Source organism: Cololabis saira, chromosome 11 (assembly GCF_033807715.1).
Source record: "Cololabis saira isolate AMF1-May2022 chromosome 11, fColSai1.1, whole genome shotgun sequence".
Taxonomy (NCBI): Eukaryota; Metazoa; Chordata; class Actinopteri; order Beloniformes; family Belonidae; genus Cololabis; species Cololabis saira.
Genome location: NC_084597.1, coordinates 30,653,133 through 30,667,663, shown reverse-complemented (window position 1 = coordinate 30,667,663; position 14,531 = coordinate 30,653,133). Strand labels below are relative to the sequence as shown.

The 14,531-nt window shown below is 40.6% G+C and overlaps 1 protein-coding gene across 7 annotated transcripts in view; it reads right to left on the bottom strand.

Moving 5' to 3' along the window:
* sfswap (splicing factor SWAP) overlaps positions 1–14,531 on the bottom strand; it is a 73,180-nt gene that overhangs the window by 48,762 nt on the left and 9,887 nt on the right. For 4 of the 7 annotated variants that reach the window (XM_061734337.1, XM_061734342.1, XM_061734343.1 and 1 more), the window contains exons 3-10: positions 11,547–11,678; positions 9,910–9,986; positions 8,021–8,246; positions 7,163–7,263; positions 6,238–6,376; positions 3,331–3,580; positions 2,147–2,308; positions 1,901–1,994 (exon numbers count right to left, since the gene is read on the bottom strand). In XM_061734337.1, the coding sequence (XP_061590321.1) occupies positions 1,901–1,994; positions 2,147–2,308; positions 3,331–3,580; positions 6,238–6,376; positions 7,163–7,263; positions 8,021–8,246; positions 9,910–9,986; positions 11,547–11,678 (1,181 nt within the window). The remainder of the gene's footprint in view (positions 1–1,900; positions 1,995–2,146; positions 2,309–3,330; positions 3,581–6,237; positions 6,377–7,162; positions 7,264–8,020; positions 8,247–9,909; positions 9,987–11,546; positions 11,679–14,531) is intronic. The other 3 variants (XM_061734339.1, XM_061734338.1, XM_061734340.1) reach the window with 3 other exon arrangements.

The window sequence follows — 14,531 nt, the reverse complement described above, 5'->3', positions numbered from 1 at the left end:
GGGCTGTGTGTGTAACAAATAAATCAGTTTGTAAACAAGACCTCTGAACTCATGACGTCATCTCTGTGCGCGCACTCTGTCCTCCGTTCAGTGAGCTCTTCAGCCGTATACTCTGGCTGAAGAATCAACATTCATGATTCTTATTGAACATAGAACTCTACATTTAAGTATCATAACAATTCTGTCTCTCTTGTCGGACATCCCTACTCGTCTTTCAGCTCACTCCAGCGAGTGAACGCCAGGCCGATGTTTATTCTTGTCCGGGCATTTTTTCTTTTTTTGTCCGGGCATTTAGCTGGTTACTCTCCCGCTTTCTTTTTTCGCCTCCTCCGATAAAACTTTTATTTTCTTCGTTTTTTTCGCTGCTTCGGCCATGAGCTCTGCACTCCACACCCTGCCCAGCTTTGGTCTCGACTACGAATCGGGAAGGAGGGGGAAGTGACGTATGCCGAAAAGCAGTCAAAGCTGTAAAAACGTGTAGTTTTTTTAGTGTGGCAGGGTTCCTACCATGCTCCTCAAAGTTACATAGTGCCAGTGAAGGCGATACAGACCCCTCAGACCATGACAGAGGTGTCATTAAACCTGTTAGAAGTTGATGTACCATCACAAGGACTCTGGAAATATGATATTAAGGTGGAAAAGTTACGTAGTGTCGCTTTAAGTGTGTGCGCACACTTAAACATGCAACCAGTTAGTTGTAAGTTTTTGTATTTTCCTCCTAAAATAACTGTTTCTAAACAGGACCCTGAATTAAAAGAGAGGTCATGAAATGATTGATCATTATTAACAATCACAAACACCTGCATTTTAAAAGGAGTGTGAACACTTTATTTTACACATTCTATAAATTCCAGTTCTATGCTGATGCACTGACTCAACCTGACCGACCAATCATAGCAAATTATGGCCAGTGACACGCTTTCCTACCTGCCTCCTTGTTTGTGTGTGTAGTGCATGGAAAGCGATGGTTGAAAGCCAAACAGAGTTGATCACAAAAAAAATTCCACCTCAATTATTTGGAATTGGTTTGGATTTTCTGCAAGTTCGAACTCAAGCAAATGTAATTTGCAAAGTTTGCACAGAAACCGTTCGCACGTTGGGTGGTAACACAATTAATCCGTTTGATCCCCTGAAGAGGAAGCACCCATAGCAGTATGCTGAGAGCCAAACAGCAAGGGACAGAGCCGTTACCTTTTATCTTGCAAAGGACACGGTACTGTTCAAGACGGTACAAAAATGAGGTGTTCAAACTCCTGCTTAAAATAGCTGACCCGCGGTAGGAGCTAACCCAGCCGTAAATACTTCGCCAAAAACAAAAAAGATGTACTGGTAAAAATTCAGCAGATGGTTTAAAGTTAATTCAGCTGTCAGAGTGCAATTAAATTCTTCACTTTACTGAGCTTGAGGGAAAGATTTTCTAGAAAGGTGGAATACTGAACAGAATGTAAATAATAAGAATGAAAAAACTGGCAAAACATGAAAGCTGACACAGGTAAAAGGTCAGTGTCGGACGGCTCTAAACCCTATTTAAGTAGTCTCTTTAAATTATCATCACCCACAGCAATATGTATTGTGGTTTTTTTTATTTTTTCAATCTAAGATCATGATAAAATCGGAATCGTAATTTTTTTTTTTTTTTTTTAAATCGCGATATGATGTTTTTGCCACATCGCCCACCCCTAACTGAACATGATTAGTTGTTGAACTGAGAAAAAAAAGAGATGGCAGGGAGACTGAACTGAAGCACTACAGTAGGAGATCAGAAGACAACCATCTCTCACATGTATCCAAGTTGGGATTTAGGGTGACAAGAACAAAAGAGGGACATAATGTTCTGAAACTGAAGAAACAGGAAATCCATATGCAGAGAAACACTTAGAACACACAAACCCTACAATACCTCTAACAAGGTTTTTCCTTCCTTTTGCATGAAGTAGTTCTTCTTAAACTCGTAATAGGTGTTGTACTGATGCCAAGACTGAAGAAATTCAAACCTACCGTGAACAGAAGAGTGAACAAGGTATAAGCGGAGAGGTTAACACTCACAAACCATCAGCTGAGCACGATGAAGACGCTTAGTAATATCTGAAGGCACAGTTGCTAATAAGAGTCTCTTAAACAAAGTGGAATGAATAAAAACACTTACCGGGGATCGTTCTTGGCACGGACACTGGCCTCAAACTTCAAGCCGTTCCTCACAACATACTGAGCCAGCTTGTCTATGACTGGCTGGATGTCGGGCGGTGGAGGAATGATGGCTGCTGCTGCTACTGCTGGTGTGGAAACTGATGTTTCAGCTTTTGAGCTGCTTTGAGGAGAATTTTAATATCAAATCAAAACTAGAACATAATTCATTCTTTGCTTTTTTATGCAAACACAACCCATAAAACTGTTTTTTGTCAAAGTAAGTAACATGTACTGATCAAGCACCTTTCACAGAGACCAGAGACCATGATAGGGATAGATCAAAACAATGAAGAAAAAAACATCACAGCGTATTACAACATAAAACACTACTAGAAAGCCCGTCTGAATAAAAACGTGTTCAGCTGTTTTTAAAAAAAAGTGTCCTCTGAGACTATAAAATGGAGAGAAGGAGGTAGATCATTCCAGAATCTCGGTGCCACGAGCCCAAAAGCCTGATCACCACATGTTTTGAAATGAGAACGAGGCACCAGCAGCAGTCTCTGCTCAGATTAACTCAGAGAACCACCACAATAGTATGGCCACGAGAGCTCAGAGATATACTGGGGCTCATACTATTTAGAGCTTTGAACATTAAAACAAGAACTTTAAAATGAATCCTAAAACTGACTGGAAGCCAGTAAAGATTTATCAAAATCAGGGTAATGTGGTCTCATCTCCTGGAGTTGGATAAAACACATGCAGCTGTATTTTGAACAGACTGAGGCAACCCAGGCATCTTTTTTTACAGACAGGTAAGAGAGTTACAGTAATCCTGCCGTGAAGAAACAAATGCATGAATAATGATATCTGTTTCTGCCTTAGAAACAACATGTCTTAATTTTTTTAATGTTTCTGAGCATCTAAGGACAGAACTGTCCAGAATGACCCCGAGGTCACAGGAACTCCTTGGGACGTAACTGTCAGGAGCCAAAATAATAGTCTCACTTTTACTTAAGTTTAATTGTAAACAGTTTGTGGCTAACCAGGGCTTAATAACAGTTAATCATTTAACTGACTTTAATATTTGACCAATCAAAGTAAGATATTATAGCTGAACATACAATACTTAATTTCTGATGAAGATAAGACTTAAATATGGTTTGAGTTAGATTATAAATGGATGGCCTTTATCCTGATTCTTACCTGGTCTCGGATACATTCACGGGAGGAGCAGCGCTGGGGATCTGAGGGGGTACGGTATCAGGTGATGCCACGGTGACTGTTTCAGTGGGTGTGGGAGTGGTTGCTGCTTGTAAAGCCTCAGAGGAAGCAGGGGTCGCCATGACAGCTGGAGGCATATTGCTATAGTATGAAGTGGCATCTACACCGGGGGGAGGTGGGGCCAAGCAGTATGACCCGTCTGGAAGCATGTAGTACCCATAATACATTGCTGCTGCATTCACCGCAAACAAAAAGACAAAACAGAAAAGATTTCATCAGTCTAGATGGAAAAAGGGGGGTGGAGCTGTTCTGTTTTCCCTCTTTGGAAAGTAATGAATGGATAAAAAGCTCTGCTTTTTACTGCAGACATAAACTGAAAAATATTCTGCAATTTTCCAGTTCAAACAACCAAATAATAGCTTCAAGAGGATCATAGTTCTTAGTTTTTCTTGAGACTGTCATGAACATTGATTCAGCTCTATAGCGAGTTGTTATTCTTGTCACCACTCTCCATCCAAACATGAAAAAGAAACAATACTTTCAGTTCTAAGGCTTTACATGAGGACATTTTCTTTAAGAGGCAATTACCAGGTCTTAAAGTTGGTAATAAATCATCTGATGAACACAGACATCATATTTCACAGAATCTTCATTTATTTGACAAAAACGATGCCAAAATGTAAAAGCAGTGTGAAAAACTAGATATAACATGATTGAGGAGCTTGTAATGCCACCTTTAGCAGCATCAAGTAGTTCATGCTCATCTGAAAGACAACAATGTGCTCAAGTCTAAGGCCCTGTCCCAATACTCCCCCTACCCCTAGTTTTCATCCCTACCCCTACATTTTGCGCGTTCCCGTGAGGGTAGTGGTGTCCCAATTCCTCTTTTCACCTAGGGGTAGTGAAGAAAACTAGTGCAGTGGCTATGAATCTGTCCCTACGGATCGAGTGTTTTCCGATGCTGACTAGCTGATCTAGGGACAGAAAAATTTCCCAGAATGCTTTTCGTCGTCATTTGCGGACTGAATAAAAAAAAACAACATGGCGGACATTTCTTATTTTTTAGTGAATAAAATCAATATTTTGTGTTAATTTCTGCATAAAAATGCGTTTTGATTACATTTCTAGCGAGAAATATATATTTTACTTTCATAATATTCACTCAGTGAATGTACATCATCACTCGTTTGCCTGTTTGCCGAAGATCACGACAGAATAAAGGCTGATTTATGGTTCCGCGTTACACCAACGCAGAGCCTACGGCGTAGGTTACATAACCTACGCCGTAGGCTCTGCGACGATGTTATGCGGCGACGCACGGCGACGCGCGCCGTACGCCGTACCCTACGCCGTAGGCTCTGCGTCGATTTAACGCAGAACCATAAATCATCTCCGGAGCCGGCAGGCAGAAATCTGAGCAAATTTCTTAACAGGCGCAGCTACAACTGTTAGATTTCATCTATTAAACCAACATTTATCTTCCTAAATGATTTATTTCAGCCAGCGGTAATTCTCAACAGAGCTGCAGGTTTCTCTCCCGGGACGACGGCGCAGGGCGATCACGTCTGTACTCCGGCTGCTGCTGCTCCGAGCCGGCGGCTCTTATCTCCGAAAACATCGGGTCAAATTTCTTAACAGGCGTTATTGGGATAAACTGAGCCCAGGTTGGGGATCTTAACGGTTACTTTTACGCCTGAAAAAATATTAAAACTTAATAAAGTGGCATATTAACAGCGCTACAGCTGAAATTAAAACAGCTTTTGGCTCTCAGCTTCCTGATTTTAGGGGTGGTGCTGAAAGTAGGAGTAGTGGGAGTATTGGGACAGGCTCCTGGGAAGATTTCAAGTGCCCTAAAATCTGTCCCTTCTTTTTTAGGGGTAGTGATAGTGAGGGAGGGCTAGTGGTAGAAAGTAGGGCTAGCGAAAGAAAGTAGGGGGTGTATTGGGATTGGGCCTAAATCAGTACTCTTCTGCCACTGTTCTCGACAGTTACAATGTTACATGTTGTATCAGTTTGTTGTTCACTGTGTTTGTTTTTTTGTGCATTAAAGCTTAAGATCCCCACTCTGGCATCATTGGTCAAAGGACAATATTCTAAAGGTCTTTTAGTTTGCTCTGATCAGCAGATCGCCAGCTGGTTTGAATGTTTTCCACTTGTGAGTAACCTTTGTCAGAGTAGAAAATAATTAACTCCTGGGGTAAATCTATGCTGATGCATTTTCATTTTAAAATATGAATCTCTTCTTTGGATCATTCCAGTAGGTCACTCTGGTGAGCTCAACCCTTGAAAACAAAAATGAAACCTGCAGTGCTAACTATGAATGCACATTTTTACAAAAGAACTTGGTTTCAGTTCCCTCAAAATGACTCCAGCCTCTTCATCTCATTTTACCCGACCTTCCCAAACTGTCACGTCTTATTGAACTTTCAAAAAACGAGGCCAGTTATTTAAGTCTGACTTGACCCAGAGCCCAGTTTTTGTGCAGAAGCATCAGAACTTATTCAGGTCAAATACTGTGCTTCTCTGGAGGTCTGCCCTAACCTGGGATATCTGGAAACTGAATATTACTTTTCCACTAAGGCACTTAAAATTCCTGTGCATCAATTATTGACTAGTGTTATAATAAGTAGCAGAACTGTATAGGCAGACAATAGTTCAAGAGTATAAAGTAACAGTTTTTCTGCAGTCACCAGATTTCACAAAAAACATCAATAGGCTCAGCACGGAGACTTTATAATATCGACACATCACAGCATCCATGTGCTTAAAGAATAGCTTTCTAACTTGGTTAATAGAAAAACAGACATGATAGTAATTATCCACGTCGGGGAATTATGTTTTCTCTAATCAGAGAAGAAAAACATGCACTCAAACAGAAAACATCCTTACGTTCAGCGGTGTACTGGACTTGAATACCAGGTCCAGCATCATTTTGACTGGTTGCCACTGCTACTGTGCCATTTCTTTCTTGCTGGGCTTTTCGCACAAGTGCTGCCAGGGGATGATCAGGGTCCATTACCTTTAGAGGCTGAAAAGAACCAGGGTGAAAGCTCAGTGTCGTGTTCTAAGTTTTTCTAAGGACAGTTCAAAATTGGATTCATTAGTACTAATATTAACTGTGGCATTTATGGTCAGGTTCAATGTTGTCTGAATCCAGTCACCAGATAATAATACAGGGGATCTTTAGTATACATGCCAAGTATTCATTTCTTTCTCAAGTCAGAATCCACGAAAAACATTGACCTGCATTTCAATATAGTACATCAATCATACAGTTATCTTTATTATAAACAAATGCAATGGAAAAGCTTTGCAGAATTTAAGCTTTAACAAAATACATCATGGCATGTCAGGATTGAGTGGGACATTTCTGAGATTAATTGGAAGGCAGTCTATCCTGATATGAGGAAAGTTCTGCAGCTTCTTACTTAAGAATGCTCTTTAGGACGGTTTAACACACATAAAATGAAAATGTTATATCTCAAATCTTTATATTACATTTTCTTCATATATTCATAGGTATAAATGCCAGTTAAAAAAATTATTTTAGTTCTCAAGAATGTTTTAAGCTGCACTTTGTGGTAAATGTAGAAATAAATATTCTAATTTCTATTCACAGTATTAAGATTTATGAATGACATATCTTAAGAAAACTCATAACAGCCTTAACTCTCTGAAAAACATATAATGATTAGATATTAATGACTATTTATCTTAGGTCTACCAGTTTTGAAAAACAAAGGAGATTAGTATTTTGTTCAATAGCAGCTGTATCAGACCTATGCTGGGTTGCCTGCATGCTTTTTGACATTACCTTTGTCAACTCCTCCAACCGAGAGCTCTTTTTGGGGGCAAAAAGACTGGGATGAAGGTAACTTCCATCACCATCCTCATCAGAATCTTCAGAATCTGATTCTGCAAAAAAAAAAAAAAAGAAAAAAATGAAATATTGACTTTGCCTGTGTGCTATGGATATTTTTGTAACAGCTGCAGTATAATCGCTCTTATGAAAATGTTGTGTCATGTGAGTGTCTAATGGCCCTTTTCCACTAGTACCTACTCAGCGCGCTTCTACTCTCCACGCCCCCGTCTTGCGCTTTTCCACTACGGGCCGAGGCGGGTGGAGCCGTGCCAAGCAGATACCTTTTCTGTATCTTTTCTGCCGAGGTTCTAAGCGTGCTGAGTCGGCACTATATCTGACGTCACCACCCTCCACGCCACTGATTGGTCGGGGGGCGGGGCCGTCAGACGTTTGAATCAGGAAGCGGGGAGTCAGCGGGAGAACGACTGGCGGCTCGCGGCGATTTTATTATACAGCACAAACGTCTGTTTGGTGATCCAACTCTGCGGTGCAGATGTTCATAAACCTGGTGGCTGACGAGAGAATTAAAAAAGGGATGTAGACGGGCGATAAGGAACGACCAGATCCACAGGCGCTCTGTTTTACTCTCAGCCGCTCGCGGCTCCAGCTGATTTCTCATCAGCGCCGACACGAACAGAGGGGTTGCGCAATCAAGTACGTCACAGCAGCTTCACCCCAACCCGCCCACTTCTCACCTGGCTGTGGAAAAACAACGAGCCGTCCCGAGGCGAGTCGGGCTGAGTAGGTACTAGTGGAAAAGCGCCATAACAGGCTCAGCTGCTGATTCACTGAGTATTTTCTGGGACTCACCCTGTGACTGCTCTTGCTTGCTACCAGAGATGAGGTTGTATCGACCTTCCTTCATCGCCCTCAGAATGTGTTTATAATAAGGGTTCAGGTAGTGGTCAAAGCGTAGAAAGTCAAACTGGGAGTTACCAGACTGCTTTGCTTTTAACACTATCTCAAACTGAGCACCCTGCTGACACACAAAGTTAGCCGTCCTCTCAATGATGTTGTGGGTCTTGATGGTCGCCGGCTACGAGGACAGAAAAACAAGTTATGACATAAGCATTAATGTTTTAAACCATGTGCATTATTTCCTAGAATTATAGACAAGTGGTTTTAGCAAATATTTTTTTCATTGAGAGTAAAGAGAAACACAGCAATCTTGATAAGTATTTACATAATATGTATGACCTTCACCATGACCATAGTACACATACAGATATCAATGTCCAGCAATACCAAACAATTATTCGGCTTTAAGCTGCAAAGAACCTAACAGATCGGTACGTTTCTCATTTCCATGTAAGAACTTAGCAATTATGCAAAATTATGTTAAGTATTATTAACATATTATATCACATATCAAGTATATGGGATATACTGTATTTTATAAAATGAATCTCCCTCAGGTTTATATTTCACAGATAGTAATGATTACCTATAAGCATGCATGCAAGAATTTTTCTCATTTATGCACCAAAAAAGTTAATTCCATCAACTCAACAGTTGCAACCTGGTGTGCAGCCTTAGTTCCAAATATCCTCTATATGCACCTCATTGCTCCCAACTGTCAACTCTGTATCAAAAGGTAAAATTAATTAAAACTCAGTTTAATAACTATCGAGCCAACAAGAAACTGCATTTTAATATAAAATATTTGCCCTGTCGTTTTTGTTTTCTGTCTAAGATCAACAAAATTACTCCAGTTAGATGCTGGTCCAGAGCAGTCCCCAGAACAGAGCCAGAACTCTTTATCAACTTGTTCAGTTTCTTTAAGTCACTGGCTCTGATGCTGTTCCCCTAACAGATGACTGCAGATGTTATGGCACTCTCTACGACAGAGTTATAGAAGATATATATATATATATGGCATCCTGCTGCAAACGATGACTGACCTTGACTTCTTTATAAAAAAAGAACAGAGCAGACATTTCTTAACCAGCAATCAATGTTGTATCTCCAGTCTGGTCTGTTGTACAGGTGAACACTGATGTATTTATACTCCACTTCTTCTTCTCCCATAATGGAAAAAAACTATGACGTAATCCTGGCTCTCCTAAAATCCACAATCATCTCTGTCTTGTTCACATTCAATATGAGATGACTATCTACCTACGGGTATTAATAAAGTTAACTTGAACTTGAGATCATTGTTCCCACACAATGCCACAAAACAGTCCAATTCTCCATCACTGATACACCCCAAAACTGCAGAGTCGGTATCAGTGTCAGAATTAGTATTTCTGACCCCGAACATAATATAAAAAAAAAAAAAAAAAGTTCATAAACCCAAACTGGGTCTGCAGCAGATCAAAATGTATTCATTTTCAAGGGCTGAACTCATGAGCAGTGTGGAGAGTAGCTGTAATAAAAGTTTCATGTCTTAGAAGAAAACTGCCTTAGTGTGGAAGTAGCCTTATTCTTCTTTTAATCAAAAGATTTGGTCTGTCCTCCTCACGCATCTAGAACCTGACCTTTTTCAAGTCAGACTCCATAGGTCAGTGTCTCTTCCCACGGACAGTTAACATCCCAACAACTGCTGAAATTAAAAACCAGCTGCAATAAAATATTTTAAACAAAAAAGAAAATCATAAAAATAAACATTATGCATGTGTCGAATATGATTTCAAAATTAATTTATGACTACAACAGGATGTCTGCGTCTTCAAAGGAGAAGTAATAACTGCACTCACCAGTTCCACATCTGGTGGTATAGCAAGTCCGGGTGGGGCAACAAATGGCTCTTCACTCTCCTCAGATTCTGCATCCTCTGCGCATGTAAAGAGGCATCAGGACAAAAACAATTAGATAAATATACCCCACTGGACAACTCTACAGTACACCAGTGACATCAAGATTAATGGTGAAGTCTTTAAACATTTTAAATAATGAATGAAACCGGACCACCCCATCATTCTTTCTACTCCAAATACACTATGTCATAGTGAAATAAAATTCCTGGCTTTATTTTCATCTTGATTACAGCATGGAGGTCAGGTTGGGACAAGATTCAGTTTTTATGTTGGACTGCAGGACGTTTGTGGTGTGATAAAGGAGCTATTTCAATTCATACAAAGCTGTAATAGAGAATATAAAATATTAATTTGGTGAGATTTCCCTTGGCATGGTGTGTCACAGTTTTAATTTAAAATTAGATAAAGTGACTGCATGTTTACTACATGCCATATCACAGTTACAACTTTGAAAGTTCAAATTCATATTTGTCCTCATCCCGCCCGAGGATTATTTGGTGGTCAGTTACTACTGTTGGAAAATTGCACCCAAATGGTGACACCGTATATTAATCTTGTAGATACTTCATAAAGTATGTATGCGTTTACAGCTTTTGCTCACTTCACACAATATATGCAGTCTTACTTTTTCCTGAAGCGCACCACACTGCAATCACAGCTGCAGTACAGATTAACTCAACGTCTCCCAACACACTAAGTAAGTGAAGACAAAGTCGGTAGATTCAAATTCTCTAATAGACTTTGCAGAATAATACATTATTTTGACTGGAAAATACATCCACTGGGGTATTTTGAAATGACTGGATAGCAAAAGGTGCAAGATTTTAAAAAGGAGGGTGTGGCTCTTTTTCATGTTTTGACAGCAAATTCAATTCATACTGCAATTAAAATTACTTTTAATAGGAGAAAGTAACAGTGGTATTAATCTGTTTTACACTTTCTTTAAAGCTGCATTTTTGTGGAGAGGATGCTTACATGTTTTAATAAATATATACATATCTATACAAACATATATATCTATATATACACATGTGTATATACAAAATTATTATTATTTTTTTTTTTTTTACAATGTTGAGGATGAGTTTGAATGTGACCAGTGAGAAATGTGAAGCACGGTAAGATATCCTGCAAAATTTCCACAGGCATCCAGCTCTTCCACAGACATTTTAATAACCTTAGCTTGAATTGGAGGCATTCCGTCTGCTTACCTGCCAGCCTACAGGAAATGCCTCCAGCAATATAAATATATAAAATATTCAAAGTTACAGAAATCTGTGTTTTTCAATCTTTGCAAGACCAATTTGACCACAAACTTGTCACAAGACATAAAGGGAACAAAAAAAGACCATGGACGGTCTTGCATAAAATTTTCATAAACACAAGCATTGCGATTAATTCTGAACAACCACAAGTCCACAGGAAAGTTTGGTAAGCTACAGGAAGCAAATTTGTGCCACAGTGTAAAAACATGAAGACATTCTTTGTTGATTCTACACAGCACCATCCTGTAATCGCTCGCTGCGTTCCTGGTTTTCACCAATCAGCACCATATGTGTGACTGAACAGCTTCTCACCAGTCTCCTTGTTAGCATCCTCCTCCTCTGTGGGCTGTGAGGGGTCATAGTAGTCAGCGCTGTACTTGAAGGCCACAGCATTGTATGTGCCTTCATCAGCCAGAGCCTCGCTCAGACGTTTGTACTCCTCTTCTGAGAAAGATAAGATGACACACAGAGAAACTCAAACTGCAATGTTGATCATTTTGAGTCAGACGGCGCCAACCTGATCGTGACTTTCCTTGTGTTTGTATAAATTACAATAATTAAGCAGCACCACAAGGAGATATCAAATACTTTGTGACACCTTTAGGGTATTTTCAAATCAATAGCTGGCTTGTTCTGGTCCAAATATATGACATTTTAAAAAACATGTAATTTCTATTCAGTTTCTTATCACAACATAGAACACATAAAATAAATAATAATTTGCCAAAAGCTGCAGAAAATTATTAATTGGAAAGATGCATCTTAGGCAAAAAGAGGACGAAGTATATATACAGTAGGCACCCTTTCACCCTGAATATCAAGTTACCGGTACTATGTTGGTCGCGTAGATCAGATGTCAGTTCGACTAGCTGCAAGAAAGAGTGTTGATTCCACTCACAGCTCAGGATAAAACATTGGACCAGCAGCAGAATCAATTTAGCTCATGCTTGATAAGCACAACATGCTGTTGAATCATTACACAAACTAAGCTCTGCAGGATATGTTTACCATCAGTGTGAGACCAATGTGTTGGGTCTCAGGTATGTTTTCATTATATCAATATACTGACCTACACAGCATTGCCTTTGACATTTCTAGATACTTGACAAAACTATCGAAAAATTAAACATCAAGAACCTAGAAAACTAATGATAACTTATAAATATTACACTCTATACCGGCGTCTATATAGGCGTTTTTTAGACTGGATCCCACAAATATCCCTGGATGATGAATGTGTGTTTAACGCGCGTTGCATGTTACTTGTCACCTCGGGCTTGAAGGCGAGTTGAGAAGAAGGAAAGCGAGTCGGGAGGCTTTAACCACGAAACATAACCTGTGTGGGCGTGTAGAATGACGTATTATCCCTACATCAGAAGGGTAATATGCAGCGCGAGACAGGTGTAATTTTCAAAACGAGGATTGATGAACATTGGGATGAGCATGTTTGGCTTCTTGCAACGTCCCGGTTTGTCATTTTTGTGTCCAATTGTTCAAACGATGGACCATCCTTTGTGGTTCCGGACATATGCCGGATTAGGGCGTCCTCGGCTCCGAGAGTAACTCGACGTCCTGCTGCTGTTGTTACTCTCAACAGCTGTTTCCTTTATTTTATAAAACAACAATAATACATTAATTTAAAAAAACCTCCCTGGTGGGCTGTACTGAGGTTACGTGATCAACAAAACCCTCCCATGACCCGCTACCCAGCGTTAGTTCTGTTTACATTAGACCTGACCTGCGGTTAAGACTACCCTCGGAGGCGAGTTAAAGGAGCCGTCTGTAAGAAATGGCCAAAACTGGTACTGCAGTCACTTTCAAAATATTGTTGAGCGGCGTGTACCCTCCCCCTCCTCCCCCCGACCAGAGGTTGCCAGGTAGGCTGCAGAATGCAGCAGGAACGTAGGCTTTTTTTTTTTTTCATCCAACACGTTCGTAGCGGCTGCTGCGATAATTAGAGCCGAGCTGGCAACCCGGATGCCGAAACAATACTGACTTGGTGATTGGGAGATAGGTGGAGGGTGGAGCTTCAGAAACAATACTGACTTGGTGATTGGGAGATAGGTGGAGGGTGGAGCTTCAGGCCAAAACAAAAAATGAAAACATCAACATCAGTTGAGGGCTGCAACTCCTCTTTTTAAACTGGAATATCCTGGCTTGAGTGCTGTTGTCAGTGACATAAGTATTTGAAATGAACATGATTTTTAAATGTCTGTTGACATATCGGGGTCATTTTATGATTTGTTTTATTATTGCTCTTACATACAGCTCCTTTAAGGCTGGATTATGGTTCTTCAACAAATCGATGCCGAGGCTACGCTGCAGGTTGCGTCGCGCACCCCACGCCGCAGGCCACGCCATGCCTGACGCGCACCTCAGACAGATTGTAACTACGCGTCAAGAGGTTGCAGACCAACGCAGACCGACAGGGCTGTGATTGGTTCGCTTGGTAGCAACGCATTTCCGGTTCTGGTTCGTGAACTTTCAGCGCTCTTTTCTTCGTGTGTGTGATTTTTTTTGTTTTGTTTTTTTGCACAATAGTTGTCCTTATCTCTTTGATTCACTGTGACCGGAAAAGTCGGATAAACCATTCAGGAAAAGATTGCGCCCCCTAGCGGTCGCGGGAGGTATTGCACCGCAGAGAAATGGAGTGACAGAGAAGTCCGAAGGGTTCACGACGGCGTCACGGCAGCGGCGTGTGCTCTGCGTTGGTTGAGCACAGAACCATAATCCAGCCTTTATTTGCGGGGCAGCTCGTCACCCTTCCCTGCGTTGGTCGATGGAAAAGGGGAACGCGGGGTACTAGCCAATGTAAAAGGGGCAATAGTCAGTGTTTACCACTGAATAAGATCATACTTGTTTCTGTCCGAGAGTCAAAATCAATAGTTAAAGCGACAGAGTGCCATAATTTCCCACTTACTCGCACCCTCATCTGCCACAGTCTGAACAGACCACGGTTGTGTACATAGCTGCCACATTAACTTAGGCATTGCCTATTGTTGTAAGAGCCAGCCTTTGCAGACAGCCTGGTCAGCTCATGTGCTACTGAACAGACTGCGGTTGGGTAAAGCAGCTGCCACATTCCTTTTGGTCATAATGATTATTTTCTCTCTCTCTAAGTTTTTGTTTTCTTTTTTTCTTAATTTAAAAAGGTTATTACCTGTGTCACCTGCTACATATTAAAAAAAGGTCACAAAATCTTGCAGGCAACAGTACAAGTCATTTAGCATTCCATCAGGGAGAGAGAGAGAGAGAGTCACTTGGGTGGCCTGAATACACACTGCAGTTGGCCATACA